This window comes from Nyctibius grandis, chromosome 3, assembly GCF_013368605.1.
Source record: "Nyctibius grandis isolate bNycGra1 chromosome 3, bNycGra1.pri, whole genome shotgun sequence".
Lineage (NCBI taxonomy): Eukaryota > Metazoa > Chordata > Aves > Nyctibiiformes > Nyctibiidae > Nyctibius > Nyctibius grandis.
Genome location: NC_090660.1, coordinates 114,012,017 through 114,030,100, shown reverse-complemented (window position 1 = coordinate 114,030,100; position 18,084 = coordinate 114,012,017). Strand labels below are relative to the sequence as shown.

Below are 18,084 nucleotides of genomic sequence, written 5' to 3'. Positions count from 1 at the left end.
GCACAGAGGAGATGTGATTCCCCCCAAATCTTTCTTTCCCCACTGGTACCACGTCATTTAGTGAGGTTTCATTTGGAGAAACAGATTTAATGAGTCCAGCTTTGGGACAGAAGGTCCCTTCCAGGGTTATTTTCCATAAAATACAAACCCATCTAGTTTTTTTTTTTAAGATATTTCTTATTTTACTGTAGTCTTTTTCTTCCTGCCATGTGGCACATTGGGTTTGTAACCACAAAGCCTTGGTAACTGGGGTGTGTCAGTATTTTCATGTCATCTTTCAGCTCTCACCATAATTCATCCTTCTTCACGAGGATGGATTCAACAGATACCGCTGTCTCTTGCTTTACGATAACCAGGGCTGGCAGGGCGGAAGATTTGTGTACGCTCATCGGGTACTAGCCTTCACACGGTTACTCATCGGCCTGTGTTTTCAACACTTGATAAAGTTTATTTTAAAGATTAAAAAAAACAACTTTCCCTTTTCCTGCCAGTGCCAGATGCTTTTTGTTTGGAGTAGCAGAGAGAAGGGAAACGCTGGTGACAGTTTAATAGCTTGGAGTTTCCGTGTGTTGGGTTATAATTCTGCTCTTTGCCTGAATTTATTGGGTTGGTATTTTTGTCTCTTCGTGGGCCGACTACAATAAGTGATGGATGCTGGTCACTGCGGCTGATCTGTCCACGCCATCGTAGAATCACAGCATCGTTTTGGTTGGAAGGACCTATAAGATCATCGAGTCCAACTGTTAACCCAGCACTGCCAAGCCCACCACTAACCCATGTCCCTCAGCACCACATCTACACGGCTTTTAAATCCCCCCAGGGATGGGGACTCCACCACTGCCCTGGGCAGCCTGTGCCAGCGCTTGACAACCCTTTCCATGAAGAAATTGTTCCTGGTCTCCAATCTAAACCTCCCCTGGCACAACTTGAGGCTGTTTTCTCTCATCCTATCACTTGTTACCTGGGAGGAGGGACCAATCAGTCAATCAGTCAGTCACGCTGGAAGAGCCCTCTGGGATCATCGAGTCCAACCATTGCCCTGACACCACCATGTCAACTAGACCGTGGTACTAAGTGCCATGGCCAGGCTTTTCTTAAACCCCTCCAGAGATGGTGACTCCACCACCTCCCTGGGCAGCCCCTTCCAATGGCTAATGACCCTTGCTGAGAAGAAATGCTTCCTAATGTCCAACCTGAACTGCCCATGGCGAAGCTTGAGGCTGTGTCCTCTTGTCCTTTTTCACTTTGTGGATGTATTAGAAAATAGGCAGTGGGATGGTGTGGAAAGCATTCGATACGTTGCAATTAATTAAGCAAGTGTAATAATTGGGTTTCTCTGCTCGCAACAAACCTTTCCTTCATTTCTTTCTGCAGCTGCTGCTAAGTCAAAGTTATTCAAACACTTGAGGAATTTCCATGAAATTGGGGAAAGAAGCAAAAGGTCCTGGCAACATAGGGTTTCACAAAGTAATTCGAAAGGGAAAATAAAAGAAAAGCGCAGCCGTGTACAAGATTGAAAGCAGCAGAAACCAAATTAAGGTTTGACATTGTCCGGAAAGGAGCCCTGACCCCAATCTAGGCACGAGCCGCCGCTGCTGCGGTGGGAGGTGTTACACAGCATGGGCTGGGGCTGGCTCTGGTGGTGTTTAGCTGGCATCCAGGCTGCCTCCCACGGGCAAATCCTCACCTGCATGAGTTCCTCATCCTCAGCTGAGGTTCTACCTCCTGGGAAGCGTGCAGGAGCCCTGGTGGAAAGAAAGGCTGGTGGCTTTGAGGACATTCTAGTGTGGCAGGGCTTCACCTACTAGTGGGATGAAAGTCTGGTGGCTTTGGGGACACTCTAGTGTGGCTGGGCTTCACCCACCGGTGGGGTGAAAAGCTGGTGGCTTTGGGGACACTCTAGTGTGGCAGGGCTTCACCCACTGGTGGGGTGAAAGGCTGGTGGCTTTGGGGACACTCTAGTGTACTGGGCTTCATGCGCCAGAGGGATGCTCATGGTAGCAGCCAGCTCCTTGAGCAGTGTGGTTTTATTTATTGGTGGTTTTCAATTTTTCTCTGCAACCGTAGGACCCAGAAGCCTTGGAGGTACCTGTATTCTCCAATGATTGCTCAGCTCCCGAAGGTGGAGGTTTAAGAGGAGCTTTAAGTTCTCCCGAGCTGACATCACATGTCTCCCAATACAGCTGTGATGGTGGCATGGCTGTGGCTCTGACTGCAGAGGAGCAAATTATTTCTAAACACATGGTTAAGTTCAACCCTCCAGGGCCGAGGGTCTTTCCCTGCATCTAGACGCACTCCCTCTCTCCATCCCACTGCATAACATCCCCTCCTGCCTCAGTTTCCCCACCCTGCTGCGATAGCATCTTAATGCACAGCTGGGGAGACTGAAGATCATAGAATCATAGAATGGTTTGGGTTGGAAGGGACCTTAAAGATCATCTAGTTCCAACCCCCTGCCATGGGCAGGGACACCTTCAAGATATTAATTCCTCCGCTGGGTCACGCTGAAGACGGAAGACCAATGCTCATGAGCACGATTTCAGATGCGGTGGGAGAACTCCACGCTCGATGAAAGGAGGACTAAGATAACCACGGCGCAGGGATCCGTGCGTTGGAAGAAAGTGCACTCTCGGCTCCTTGTTCCCCAACTAATTTTAGAAGTGCTGAGCGCCGCAGAAACGCACTTTCCGCGTTTGCAAGGATGATGAAGTGCTCAGCACCGCCGTCGGGCCGGCCAAGGGCTTGCGTGAACGATGCTGTCTCCTCTGAGCTGCTCAGCTTCTTAAAAATGGGAGGGATGGATTTAAGACTGGAACATTTCTACCACCCATCCTCTGCCATCTCTGCTTGGTGGCACTTTTAATGCAGATGTTCAAATAGGAATGAGGGAGGATTCATAGATTCGTAGAATCAGAATGGTTTGGGTTGGAAGGGACCTTCAAGATCATCTAGTTCCAACCCCCTGCCATGGGCAGGGACACCTTCTACTAGACCAGGTTGCTCCAAGCCTCATCCAACCTGGCCTTGAACACTGCCAGGGAGGGGGCAGCCACAGCTTCTCTGGGCAACCTGTTCCAGTGTCTCACCACCCTCACAGGGAAGAATTTCTTCCTAATATCTAATCTAAATCTACCCTCTTTCAGTTTAAAACCAAAATTCACCCCTAATTCCTGTGCTTTGCCTTTTGCCCTGGTCCGTGACTTTTAGAGCAGCTCATCTGGTGCACGGGAGGAGCATGCCAAGCTGCAGCAGCTTGTGTTGCACGTCATGACCTCAACTTTCCTGCCTTGTTTCTGTAAAACACCTTGAATGTGTTGGGACCGAGTGGTGGAGGGGTAAGGAAGAAGTTGGTGGAGGAGAGGCCAACCCAATGCACCAAGGTGTGAGAACAGCAAAAACTGGAGTGTTGCTTTCCTCCAGTTTCAGTTGGTTTTGGTGTTGCTTGTGCTGGGGCCCACTTGTGCTCAGCCCCTTCGAGCTGAATTCCTTGGGTTTGGGATTGCTCAGTCCCTTGGCCCCTTCAATCTCAATCCCTTGTCTTTGGGATTGCTCAATCCCTTACCCCTTTAGAGCTTAATCTCTTGGCCCCTTTTGAGCTCAATCCCTTGTTTTTGGGATTACTCAGTCTCTTGGCCCCTTCATGCTTAGTCCCATGGTTTTGGAATTGCTCAGTCCCTTACCCACCTTGAGCTCAGTCCTTTGGCACCTTTGAGCTCAGTCCTTTGGCACCTTTGAGCTCAGTCCTTTGTCTTTTGGATTGCTCAGTCCCTTACCCCTTTAGATCTTAATCCCTTGGCCTCTTGTGAGCTCAATCCCTCATGTTAAGGATTGCTCAATCCCTCAGTCCCTTCAGTCTCAGTCCCTTGTCTTTGGGATTGCTCAATCCCTTACCCCTTTAGATCTTAATCCCTTGGCCCCTTTTGAGCTCAATCCCTTGTTTTTGGGATTGCTCAATCCCTTGGCCCCTTGACATTGAATTCCATGGTTTTGGGGTTGCTCAATCCCTTGCCTCCTTCACACTCAATCCCTTGTCTTTGGGATTACTCTGTCCCTTACTCCTCTTGAACTCAATCCCTTACCCCTTTTGAGCTCAATCCCTTGTCTTTGAGGTTGTGGAATTCCCTGGGACCTTCAATCTCAAACCCTTGTCTTTGGGATTACTCAATCTCTTAATCCCTTTTGAGCTCAGTCTCTTGGGTTTGGGTTTGCTCAATCCCTTGGTCCCTTTTGAGCTCAATCCCTTGATTCTGGGATTGCAGGCGCTGGTGGGCAGGGACCTGATCTCCTCGAGGAACACCACTAGATCCACCACTGGTGTAAACCAGAGTTTGCAGAGCTTGGGAGATGCTCTGCAGCAGCTGCTCCGGGCTCTTTGCAAGCGTCTTGCAAGAAAGGTGTTGAGGTGTTGGAGCGAGTCCAGAGGAGGGCGACCAAGCTGGTGAAGGGTCTGGAGAGTATGACTTCCGAGGAACGGCTGAGGGAGCTGGGGGTATTTAGCCTGGAGAAGAGGAGGCTCAGAGGTGACCTTATTGCAGTCTACAACTACCTGAAGGGAGGTTGTAGCGCAGTGGGAGTCGGCCTCTTCTCCCAGGCAACTAGCGACAGGACAAGAGGACACAGCCTCAAGCTTGGCCAGGGGAGGTTGAGGTTGGACATTAGGAAGCATTTCTTCTCAGCAAGGGTCATTAGCCACTGGAAGGGGCTGCCCAGGGAGGTGGTGGAGTCACCATCTCTGGATGTGTTTAAGAAAAGCCTGGGCATGGCACTTAGTGCCCTGGTCTAGTTGCCATGGTGGTGTCAGGGCAATGGTTGGACTCGATGATCCCAGAGGGCTCTTCCAACCTCATTGATTCTGTGATTCTGTGATCTGCTCGTCCAATAACATTGAACCTGGAGTGTGCTTCATTAATTGATGTTGCTTCACTAATAAAGCACTCGTGACCGCCTGACCCAGGGACATGCACGTTCCTGTTAGGAGCTGGGGTACAACCAGGCAGGAGAGAGTGAAAAGCTGCACTCGTGTAGTGGCAGCTCATCCCTTATTTTACTGTTACCTTCTGGAGAGTGAGGGCTTCTGCTGTCCGGCGAGTAAAATAAATTACCCCCAGCAGCTGCTAGTGCTGATCGTCTGAAACAGTGGAACCCACTTAAATGAATAATAATTAAAGAAATAAATTTCCCCGAGTGCCAGCCTCAAAACTTTTTGTTCAGCAATAAAGCGAAGGAGAGCCTCGCAAAATGAATCGCTTGGCTGTTTCTGAAGTAGGCTGCCTGCGCCGCAGTGGACGAACTGGGGTTATAATGGGACCTATTAAAGGAGCCCATGTGGCTAAAGGAAGCCTTTTCCTGGTTGCCAGGGTCGTGTTCACAGAATCACAGAATCAACCAGGTTGGAAGAGCCCTCGGGGATCATCGAGTCCAACCATTGCCCTGACACCACCATGGCAACTAGACCAGGGCACTAAGTGCCATGTCCAGGCTTTTCTTAAACCCCTCCAGAGATGGTGACTCCACCACCTCCCTGGGCAGCCCCTTCCAATGGCTAATAACACTTGCTGAGAAGAAATTCTTCCTAATGTCCAACCTGACCCTCCCCTGGCGAAGCTTGAGGCTGTGTCCTCTTGTCCTATCACTAGTTGCCTGGGAGAAGAGGCCGACTCCCACTGCGCTACAACCTCCCTTCAGGTAGTTGTAGACTGTGTTGAAAGAGGCTGAGCAGAAGTGAGCGTGGCTAATGGCAAAACCCCTTCCCTTGATGAGCACAAAACAATGGGAAGGTGGGATGACCCCATTATGGTCATCCCGGAGTCGGAGCATTGGATGGTGGAGCCAATTGTCTGCTGGCCATGGTCACTTGGGCAAAGTCTTGGTTGTTCCTCTCCCTGCGTAGGATTTCTGTAAATTATCCTTGATATGGTTGGACTCGATGATCCCAGAGGTCTCTTCCAACCTGATTCATTCTGTGATTCTGTGATTTGGGGCAGTTGAATCACAGAATCACAGAATCACAGAATCAACCAGGTTGGAAGAGACCTCTGGGATCATCCAGTCCAACCATTGCCCTGACACCACCATGGCAACTAGACCAGGGCACTAAGTGCCATGTCCAGGCTTTTCTTAAACACCTCCAGAGATGGTGACTGCACCACCTCCCTGGGCAGCCCCTTCCAATGGCTAATGACCCTTGCTGAGAAGAAATTCTTCCTAATGTCCAACCTGAACCTCCCCTGGCCAAGCTTGAGGCTGTGTCCTCTTGTCCTATCGCTGGTTGCCTGGGAGAAGAGGCCGACTCCCACTTCACTACAACCTCCCTTCAGGTAGTTGTAGACCGCACTAAGGTCACCTCTGAGCCTCCTCTTCTCCAGGCTAAACACCCCCAGCTCCCTCAGCCGTTCCTCGTAGGTCAGAGCCTCCAGACCAGCTTGGTCGCCCTCCTCTGGACCCCTCAAACCCTGAGATATGTTTTAGGGTTATGGGAAAAAAAAGGTCCTAATTAATGTATGGGTGTTGGTAGAGGGGTGCAGCATCCGAGCTGCTCATTTTAACCATATTTTGTGGTCGTGGAGCCGTCAGCAGGGATAAGTTGTGGCTTTTTGCCCTTTTCCATCAAAAGCTGGAATTTCGAGGGGGAGGCGAACGCTGTAGAAAACACCGTGGGACCGCTCGGCTGTGAATTCCTTCAGAGGAGCAGGGGAAAAAAAAAAATAGAGGAGTTAGGCTGTAGCCCCCGCTATTAATCATAGCTGTAATCATGCATTTAATGAACATGACAGCTCCCGCTCCCTCCGGAGAGACGCGTCGAGCCTCACGGCTGGGTTAGGTACAACAATCACTTCTCGCCGCTCGCGCTTGATAACACCGCGAGCCGCCGGAGCAGCCAGCGTCGGGCTGGGATGATGCATTGAGAGAAAGAACCCCGTTTGCACGGGCTGTGTATTTCCTTACAGATGTTGCTCTTCAAACCCGACTAAATCATTAAGAAGAGGGGAAAAAAATAAGCAGAGAGAGAAAAAAACACCTGTCCCTTATGCAGGGTATAAAATATCAAGCCTGACGCCGCCGTGCTGCATGTAATCAGTTAAAAAGCCCTTAATGTGCAGTTCTTGATGCTCTCCCCAGCAGCTTTTATTTTTTTCCACCCTTTTTTTTTTCTCCCCTTGTTGTTCCCCCTGCCTTTGAGCGTGCACCGGGGAGGAACTTGTCGTGCCGCTTATTTAAACCTCTGCAGCGAAGGACTTTTGCAATATAGAGGGAAGCGTAATTACAGTGTCCTCTGTACTCAGCACCTTGAATCCTGTGTCCAGTTGTGGGCCCCGCACTTCAAGAAAGATGTTTAGGTGTTGGAGCGAGTCCAGAGGAGGGCGACCAAGCTGGTGAGGGGTCTGGAGGGTCTGACCTATGAGGAACGGCTGAGGGAGCTGGGGATGTTTAGCCTGGAGAAGAGGAGGCTCAGAGGTGACCTTAGTGCAGTCTACAACTACCTGAAGGGAGGTTGTAGCGCAGTGGGAGTCGGCCTCTTCTCCCAGGCAACCAGCGACAGGACAAGAGGACACAGCCTCAAGCTTTGCCAGGGGAGGTTCAGGTTGGACATTAGGAAGCATTTCTTCTCAGCAAGGGTCATTAGCCATTGGAAGGGGCTGCCCAGGGAGGTAGTGGAGTCACCATCTCTGGAGGTGTTTAAGAAAAGCCTGGCCATGGCACTTAGTGCCATGGTCTAGTTGCCAGGGTGGTGTCAGGGCAATGGTTGGACTCGATGATCCCAGTGGTCTCTTCCAACCTGATTGATTCTGTGATTCTGTAATAACGGGATGTGTGAGTTGCTCTCCTGATCCGACAGCACCGCCGCATCCTGACGCTGATGCTCTTCCCCGGCTGTGGGGAGAAAAACAGGACAGAATTGGGGTGGGCATCTGTCCTGCGAAATAAAAGTGTGGTGTGTCTGGACCAAACGAGACTCCTGGAGATCAGAGTCAAGCCCTGGGGGCATGATTTCATCTTTTTGTTTAATTTAGTCCAGACTGCAGCAAATTTCACCTCCTGATTTTTTTAATTGAACCCTTATCCAGTTCTCCAGTGTCTCAGCTCCAGTTTCACACCACGTGGGCTTCTTTGATAATACAGATACACCCTGAATCTTCACTGTCTGCAAAATATCAGATGCTTTGTATTTATTAATGCAAATCTCTTGGTAGCGGCTCTAACTGGCCATCCCGACTCGGTAACCAGTCTAAAAATCAAAACTTGGGCTCCTTGGACCTCCTTAAAGCTCTGAGACATCAAACCTGCTCTCCTGCGTCTCCTCCCTCGCTGCTTTGATGCTCGCAGAGCCTTGCTTGTATTTAAACTTCTTTTTACACCATGCAAAAGCTTCTAAAAATACCATCGTGACGCAGCCTCTGAGTTTTCTCCTTAAATCCCAAAGACAGCGAAATGTGTAATTACGGAGCTTCTTAACCGGCAGCGTTACACAGTCGCGGGGCTGTCTCCTCCCGAGTAAATATTTAGGTGGTTTTCTACTAGTTCGGAGAGGATTTGCACGTGGGGTAAATAATTAGAGGGTGGGAAAGCGTGGATGAAGGGTTTCTTTGCCAGCTGGCAGTCTGATGCTTTGCCAGACCTGGCCGACACGTTGGATGGATGCATCTCGCTCGGATTTTCACAGAATCACAGAATCAGCCAGGTTGGAAGAGCCCTCTGGGCTCATCGAGTCCAACCATTGCCCTGACACCACCATGGCAACTAGACCAGGGCACTAAGTGCCATGTCCAGGCTTTTCTTAAACCCCTCCAGAGATGGTGACTCCACCACCTCCCTGGGCAGCCCCTTCCAATGGCTAATGACCCTTGCTGAGAAGAAATTCTTCCTAATGTCCAACCTGAACCTCCCCTGGCCAAGCTTGAGGCTGTGTCCTCTTGTCCTATCGCTAGTTGCGTGGGAGAAGAGGCCGACTCCCACTGCGCTACAACGTCCCTTCAGGTAGTTGTAGACTGCACTAAGGTCACCTCTGAACCTCCTCTTCTCCAGGCTAAACAACTCCAGCTCCCTCAGCCGTTCCTCATAGGTCAGACCCTCCAGACCCTTCCCCAGCTTGGTCGCCCTCCTCTGGACTCGCTCCAACATTTTGCCCTGGGTGGGACCGGCTCTCGAGCGGTTAAACTGCCTCCAGGCTGATAGTTAATTCCCAGCAAGAGCCCGTAATGGGAGATGCGTGTCATCTGTCCACGTATAATAGCATGACTTCTTGCCAGAAGATAAAAGCTGGGCAAAAAAAACCCCCGCAAACATTATTCCATGGATGTATTTTTGCTATATATAAATTAAAAACCAGTGGCGTGAGGCTGTTGCACCCTTCATTTATTTACTTATCTATTTATTTCTCTAGTGATTCCTCCTTTCTGGCCAAGATGTGGTTGTCAGGCTGCTTTAACTAAAAGGATGGCACAGAAGCACGGGAGCGTGTTCATCCCCGAGAGTCTGCTTTTATGCCCGAGAATTAAATATTTAGAGAGATTGTCTGCTGCCCTGGGGAGCTGGCTCCTGGTATGGCCCGTCCTGCTGAGCTTGCTTTAAGGAGCATTAAACATAATTGCGAAGGGCTGAGGGATGCTCTATCCCTACCCTAATGGTCAGACTTTAATTTGGGTCTTTCTCCCTGCGTCAGTTGGGATGTCAACCTTGCTCAAGCAACGCTGGCATCTTAACCCACGTCCTCGCTTAAGAGATGCTCTGTGGCATCTTCGGAGTGACCCAAAGTTGATATGCATTTATTTTAGTGCTGAAATCATAGAATCACAGACTGGTTTGGGTTGGAAGGGACCTTAAAGATCGTCTAGTTCTAACCCCCTGCCATGGGCAGGGACACCTTCCACCAGACCAGGTTGCTCCCAGCCCCATCCAGCCTGGCCTTGAACACTGCCAGGGAGGGGGCAGCCACAGCTTCTCTGGGCAACCTGGGCCAGGCTCTCACCACCCTCACACCAAAGAATTGCTTCCTCACATCTCATCTCAAGCTCCCCTCTTGCAGTTTAAAACCGTTCCCCCTCATCCTGTCACTCCATGCCCTTGTCAAAAGTCCCTCTCCAGCTTTCCTGTAGCCCCTTCAGGTACTGGAAGGTGCTAGAAGGTCTCCCTGCAGCCTTCTCTTCTCCAGGCTGAACAGCCCCAGCTCTCTCAGCCTGTCTCCACAGCAGAGGGGCTCCAGCCTTCTGATCATCTTCATGGCCCTCCTCTAGGCTCGCTCCAAAAGCTCCATGTCCTTCTTCTGTTGGGGCCCCAGAGCTGAAATCTAGTTGAAAAGCTGCTCTTACAGCCAGGCAGCTCTGCGGCGAGGGGGAGGTCCAAAAAAAAATGCAAAAAAAACCCCTCAGCGGTGGCTCAAATGCTTGGTTGATACTTGACGCGCTTGCGGCAAGCTTGAGTGACCTTGTGGCAAGCTCAAATGCGCTTGCCGGTGAGTTTTATGGAGCTTGCTCCAAGCCTCTGATCGACAGGCAGGTGCTGCCCGTGCCGGCGTCGCGCCTGCGCCGACCGCCTTTGTGCACGGAGGGAACAGATGGGGCTTCGCCGGCGCCGGCAGCGCGAGTGACAGCTCACGCGCGGGGAGAGCGCGGTGCCGCGCTATCAAATTCCACTCGCTCACTCCCCAACACGCCCGGGTTGGCAGGTGAGTGACTGAGCCGCTCTCGTACCACCTGGAAAGCGAAGACAGAGCCTTTATTTTCAGTTCAGTCTTTCCTACGGCAGTCAAGAAGAATTTAATTATGTGTGTGTAGGTATTGGAGGCAGGCGCTGGGCTTCCCCGGCCGGCTGCAGGGAGCAGTCAAGCCAAGCGTGGAAATTTGCTGGACCCAGAGTGCAAGCGTCTGAGTTGCCCGGAGGGGTTTTTTGGCACGTTTGGGTGCCAATGGGAAAGATCCGTGCTGTGTTTGGAGCTGGCAAGGAGCCCTTTTGCCGTGGAGCGAGTCCAGAGGTGGGTGACCAAGCTGGGGAAGGGTCTGGAGGGTCTGACCTACGAGGAACGGCTGAGGGAGCTGGGGGTGTTTAGCCTGGAGAAGAGGAGGCTCAGAGGTGACCTTAGTGCAGTCTACAACTACCTGAAGGGAGGTTGTAGTGAAGTGGGAGTCGATCTCTTCTCCCAGGCAACCAGCGCTAGGACAAGAGGACACAGCCTCAAGCTTGACCAGGGGAGGTTTAGGTTGGACATCAGGAAGCATTTCTTCTCATCAAGGGTCATTAGCCATTGGAAGGGGCTGCCCAGGGAGGTGGTGGAGTCACCATCTCTGGATGTGTTTAAGAAAAGCCTGGCCATGGCACTTAGTGCCCTGGTCTAGTTGCCATGGTGGTGTCAGGGCAATGGTTGGACTCGATGATCCCAGAGGGCTCTTCCAACCTGGTTGATTCTGTGTGATTGTGTGATTCTGTGAGGTGCTCGCAATGTGGAGGTCCATAAAGAGCTTCCTCACCCATCTGGGCTCTGGGAGCTGCTTGCTTTGGGTGAAGCAATAAGATCATAGAATCATTGAATGGTTTGGGTTGGAAGGGACATTTAAAGGTTGTCTAGTCTGGCCTCCCAGCAATGAGCAGGGACATCTTCAACTAGATCAGGTTGCTCAGAGCCCCGTCCAACCTGACCTTGAATGTTTCCAGGGATGGGGCATCTGCCACTTCTCTGGGCAACCTGTGCCAGTGTCTCACCACCCTCAGTGTAAAAAATGTCTTCCTTAGATCTCATCTGAATCTCCGATCTTTTAGTTTAAAACCATCACCCCTTGTCCTATCACTGCAGGCCCTACTAATAAGTCTCTCTTCATCTTTCTTGCAAGCCCCTTGGAGTATTGAAAGGACACAAGAAGGTCTTCCCGAGCCTTCTTTTCTCCAGGCTGAACAACTCCATCTCTCTCAGCCTTTCTCCACAGCAGAGCTGTTCCAGCTCTTGGACCATTTTTGTGGCCCTAAGATACCAAAGACCGCGTGAATTCCTGCAAAATTTCTTGATTCTGAGCACGTTACCTATGTTTTTTTTTCTCTGTTTCCAACAGTGAGGTTGCATTGTACGCCCAGTCCTGGCTCCTCTCCACCCAGCTGCCTGAACAGATCAGCTACGAGCCGATACTTCGCCAGGTTGGTACTCGTGAGGAGGAACAACGTGCTCCATCTCCGGATGCTGCACGTTATTTATGCTCAGGAGTGTGTCAGCAGCTTGAGACGCAGCTAAACTGGCTGTTTATTTGGTGAAGCTCTGGCTGCTGCTTTTAGAATCATCATAGAATCAGAGAATGGTTTGGGTTGGAAGGGACCTTAAAGCCCATCCAGTTCCAACCCCCTGCCATAGACAGGGACACCTTCCACCAGACCAGGTTGCTCCAAGCCCCATCCAACCTGGCCTTGAACACTGCCAGGGAGGGGGCAGCCACAGCTTCTCTGGGCAACCTGGGCCAGGGTCTCACCACCCTCACAGCAAAGAATTGCTTCCTCACATCTCATCTCAATCTCCCCTCTTGCAGTTTAAAACCGTTCCCACTCATCCTGTCACTCCAGGCCCTTGTAAAAAGCCCCTCTCCCGCTTTCCTGTAGCCCCTTCAGGCACTGGAAGGTGCTAGAAGGTCTCCCCGGAGCCTTCTCTTCTCCAGACTGAAGAGCCCCAACTCTCTCATTCTGTCTCCAGAGCAGAGGGGCTCCAGCCCTCTGAGCATCTCCGTGGCCTCCTCTGGACTCGCTCCAACAGCTCCGTGTCCTTCTTGTGTTGGGCCCCAGAGCTGGACGCAGCACTGCAGGGGGGGTCTCCCGAGAGCGGAGCAGAGGGGCAGAATCCCCTCCCTCGCCCTGCTGGCCACGCTGCTGGGGATGCAGCCCAGGACACGGTTGGCTTTCTGGGCTGCCAGCGCACGTTGTCGGCTCATGGTGAGCTTCTCATCACCCATCACCCCCAAGTCCTTCTCCTCAGGGCTGCTCTCAATCCATTCTCCGCCCAGCCTGGATTTGTGCTTGGGATTGCCCCGACCCACGGGCAGGACCTTGCACTTGGCCTTGTTGAACTTCATGCTGTTCACACAGGCCCAGCTCTCAGGCCTGTCCAGGTCCCTCTGGATGGCATCCCTTCCCTCCAGCGTGTCGACCACACCAAGTCACATGTAGCCGAAGTGTTAACTATGGGAGGGCCTTTTTTCAATGTCATAATTTCAGCAAAGAAATATTCTTTTTTTTAAAGGCTTGCCTTGCGTTTGCCTTGGAAGCACCTCAAGTACCAAAAACCAGTTTGTGATGGGGCTTGGTGTCCCCCCAAGCCATTTGTGATGAAAGAGGTGGTGGCATTTCTGATGCTGAAATGGGGCTTTTGCATTCAGCATTTTGGCTGGATGAAGTTGTCTTTTTCTCATTGAATTTTACCTCGAGAGCTGCAGAAAACCAGTAATTACAGAGGTAAAAATGTACGTTCAACCCTAAAATAGTTTCCTTGAGTGAATATTTGTTGTGGGCAGTGTTATGGTGACCGTTAGACCTGTAGTTCTCACACCAGGAGGACCAAGACTGTGGAAATACATAAATATTATGTAATATTTATGTATTATACATATCTTAAAATAATTTTATGTAAAAATATTTTTCCTTAGTCTCTCAGGAAGGAATGTACACAACTACCCAGAGAACATAAAGCGAGCAGCTTTGTCCCATCCAGAGCACTGTGTCCTCTGTGAACTTGAGTTGACCGTGCTGTACCCTCTAATTATCTGCTCAGAGAAATTAAACGTGCCCTCCGTGGTGTTGCATTCACCCAGATCTCAACATTTCCCCTCTTCCTCCTGGTCCCATACATCTCTATAGCTTCTGAGTAATCACCTCTTCAGCTGGAAGCTTATGGAAAGCGTGTGCTAAGCAACTTTTGATGTCCTCAAGGAACTTCTAGTGGTAATTAATAGTGAGTTTTTCTGATATTTGGTGTTACTTTGTGTTCCTGTGGCCATCACGTAGGCCCTCGTTCATCAAGGTCCATCAGCACATGCTCACTTGAAGACCTTGAATAGCCTTGGAGAGTGCAGTGGGCCAGGTGGCAGGGACACATGCCCTCTAAGTTGTTCAGTGTTTTCATCCTGTGCTGCAGGAGCCCAGCACAGGAGAGGATGTTTTCTGCCTCACCACGTTCTCCCAAACTACAGGAAGCTCTCTCCATGCTCCTAAAATCACAGAGGAGAGAATCATGGTCATGGAGGTTGGAAGGGATCTCTGGAGAGCTCTGTCCTTCCTCCTTCCCCAGAGGGCCTCTTGTCCTTCCAGGATATCTCTCTGAGAAGGTCTGGTTCCACCTTCTACACCATCCTATTAAGAAGTCACAGAGGACAGTAAGATCCTTCTTGGCCTTTTCCTTGCTGAGCAAATCAGCCTGTGGCCTCTGCTCAGATGTCATGTGCTTCAGGCCCAACCATCTTGGTGGCCTCCACTGCCATCCATCACTGTCTGTGTTGTACTGGGAGTCCCAAACTGGACCCAGTGCCCAGCTGTGGTCTTGTAAGTGCCAAATAGAGGGAATAGATCCCCTCCCTGATCGTCCCAGCTGCATTCCTGCTCTTACAGCCCAGGACATGATTGGCGTCATCACTGCAAGGGCACCTGGCTGACTCCTGCGTGCCTTGTTGTTCTTCAGGCTCCCCAGGTCTTCTTCTGCAGAGGTGCTTTCCAGAAAGTTGACCACAACCTGTCCTGCTGCACGGGGTTATTGTGTCCCAAATGCAGATGTTTCCAGGGAGATTGGCCTCATCTTGCAGATTTTTAAAGATTCAGGGTAAAGTTGGCCAAAACCAAAAAAGACCTAAGAGCTTATGGCCCAGCACGAACTTCCTGAATATCTCACTCTCTCTTCAAAGTGAAAATTGGGCTCCTCTGTGATTTCAGGTGCTCTTGACCTGTCTCCTCTACGTCGTTGTTGCGTTGAAGTTGGAGATGTTACCTGACTCTATCTTTCTCTGTTTAGCCGTGCTGTTCAGCGGAGTTTGGCCATCATACGTCAAGCCAAGCAGAAGAAAAAGAGGAAGGAATACTGTATGTACTACAACCGCTTCGGCAAGTGTAATCGTGGGGACAGCTGCCCCTACATCCACGATCCGGAGAAGGTGGCCGTCTGCACCAGGTATGGATGGTCACAGCAACCGCGTGCATTGGCCCATCACAGTAGACTGGGCCATTAGTTGGCTTTGGTGCTTGCTCATGTGATGTTCCCCAGGGAAACGACGCAATAACGGAGATGTAAGACCATGAGGACAGCTGTTCTGGGCAGGCCCAGGGTGTCCCCAACACTGTTGGGTTGGCAGGTACCCACATGAGGAGGACAAGATGAGACACACAGAGAGAAGGTCGTTAGACATTAGAACGGGCTGCCCAGGGAGGTGGTGGAGTCACCATCTCTGGAGGGGTTTAAGAAAAGCCTGGACATGGCACTTAGTGCCCTGGTCTAGTTGACATGGTGGTGTCAGGGCAACGGTTGGATTCGATGATCCCAGAGGGCTCTTCCAACCTGACTGATTCTGTGATTCTAAGGGCTCTTTCTTCTGGCTGGGACCTCTCAGCTTCTGGCAGTGAAGCCCTGCAGCCTGGTAGCGTTTTGTTTTCAACTGCCAAAGGTTGCCACTAAACCATCATCACGTAATACTCAGCAGTTCTTTTTTTTTGTGAATTGATTTAGTCCTTTCTTTAACGCGTGGTGTTTATGGCAATGGGTTGCACTACTGAATTATGGACTGCATGGAAAATGCTTCCTCAGCTTGCACTGGGTGCCTCCTCACTCATGGTTCATGAGAGGGATGGAATAATCATTCCTTGATCACCTTCTAGGCACCATTTATAACTATATAGTCCTCCCCTCTCTGTCCAAACTTTTCAGACTGGAGAATCATAGCCTATTTAATCTCCTCTGGTAATTTTTCTCTAAATTTACACAGCATTTTACACGTATTAATGCTAATAAAGCATCGCACGACCAGCCTCCAAGATATATCTACACATTTTGGTTGTTCTGCACAGGCTCTAGGGATCAGAGAAATATTTATTTCACATTTTGGAGGTAGATACCGTCACCAGGATGTTTATGTCTATAAGTAGCCTTCCATATCGTGGTATAGAAGCTCTAAAAAAATTTAAAATCAGAGTAGTGTTTTAAGAATTAGTAATAAGATCAACATTTCTTAAATATGATCAGAATAATAGTTTTTAGTCATCTACTTACTGCTGTCAGGTTGAAGATGCCATCAGGGTTTGCTGGGTGGAATTTAGAGGCTAAAACATTTAGGCAGTCCCCAAAGAGACCATCTGACTTGACAGATTTTGCGGGTGCTGGGTAATACCTGGTGCAGATGTCAGAGCAGTGCAGATCTGAGCTGGGTGACACCCTGACCACGCACCGGGTCATTTCTTCTAGCAGCATTTCTCAGGCCTGCTTGGATCTGAGGCAACTAGCAATAGGACAAGAGCACACAGCCTCGAGCTTCACCAGGAGAGGTTCAGGTTGGACATTAGGAAGAATTTCTTCTCAGCAAGGATCATTAGCCATTGGAAGGGGCTGCCCAGGGAGGTGGTGGAGTCACCATCTCTGGAGGTGTTTAAGACAAGACTGGCCATGGCACTTAGTGCCATGGTCTAGTTGCCATGGTGGTGTCAGGGCAACGGTTGGACTTGATGATCCCAGAGGTCTCTTCCAACCTCATTGATTCTGTGATTCTGTGATCCGTGCAACAGGTTTGAATCCTTCAGCCTGCAACACCATGCAGCTACAAGACTTGGTAATTTATTACAGGAGAACTGATTCATGTTGCCAGCTCATTATACCTGCCCAACAGTTGATTAAACTATATTATTAGTCGTTTAAAAAGTGTAGAAAAGCCAACTCCACTGCTGAACTCCTTGAGTAATTTCTCCGTAAAATTGCTGCTGTGCTAGAAATCATTTGGAGGTTGCACAAAGCTGGATGGGAGACCATAGAGGAGGGAAAGGTGATTTTTTTTTTTTAAACTGATTTCACTTGCTCTCACTCATTCTCCTGTAACACATCCTCGCGAGCACCAAGGTGCATGTGTCCAAGGTATCTGGTCAGGATTACTTCTGGTGACACAGAGGACAAGGGATGCTGGCTACCGAGTCCTCACTTTGAATCCTTGGTTCTTCTTATGTTGGTGACCAAGTCTGGTTTTCATAGAATCATAGAATCACAGAATGGTTTGGGTTGGAAGGGACCTTAAAGATCATCTAGTTCCAACCTCCCTGCCATGGGCAAGGACACCTTCTACTAGACCAGGTTGCTCCAAGCGCCATCCAACCTGGCCTTGAACACTGCCAGGGAGGGGGCATCCACAGCTTCTCTGGGCAGCCTGGTCCAGTGTCTCACCACCTTCACAGTTCCATCCCCAGAGATGTTCTCCTTGCATACTTTAGGAGTTGCTGGTCCTTGAGGTCTTGTGGGTCTCCGTCTTGCCCCATTTCCATGAATTACTAGAGGACAACGCTGATTTACTCCTGGTCTTGCATCTCCTTACCCTGGTGCCTTCTAGCTCCAATCCTGTTCTTTACCTTTCTGTTATCATCTCTTAATTTTCTCAGTCTGCTGTTGTTTTAGGATGTCCTTCATTTTCCAAACCTGGGTGTCTTGAGGAGCTGCACTAGCTATGCTGTGATCGCAATCATCTGCAAACCTAGTTGCCATCAACCAGCTGGTTCCCACATCTCTATGTTCCCATTTATACTTTGTTCAAACCAATCTGAATTTTATTTTATTTTTAATGAATCTCTCCATGCTCAGCTCTAAATTTACCCAGACTTTATAAATAAAGCTGAGAGCATGTTCTGTGCTCCAGAACCTCCCTGCAAGGTTGTGCACCTCAGAACATGTACCCCTGGAGTCTGCTTTTGGGAGGTTCAGACCAGCGCTCTTCCCATGATAACAAGAGTATTTCATTGATCTGCTGTCACACTGGTACCTCCTAGGAAAACTTCTGAGTACAAACATCCTCATGTGTTTTGGGAACTTGGTTTCTGTTGTGTGTCTGTCTCTGCTCCTCCTGGTTGTTGGTGCTTCATCTGGTATAATCAGGGCTCTAGGAAGGA

The 18,084-nt window shown here is 50.0% G+C and overlaps 1 protein-coding gene across 2 annotated transcripts in view; it reads left to right on the top strand.

The window, feature by feature from the left end:
• The window catches only part of ZC3H3 (zinc finger CCCH-type containing 3), a 211,951-nt gene that overhangs the window by 147,290 nt on the left and 46,577 nt on the right, over positions 1-18,084 (top strand). For both annotated transcript variants that reach the window (XM_068397158.1, XM_068397157.1), the window contains 2 exons: positions 12,039-12,120; positions 14,966-15,121. In XM_068397158.1, the coding sequence (XP_068253259.1) occupies positions 12,039-12,120; positions 14,966-15,121 (238 nt within the window). The remainder of the gene's footprint in view (positions 1-12,038; positions 12,121-14,965; positions 15,122-18,084) is intronic.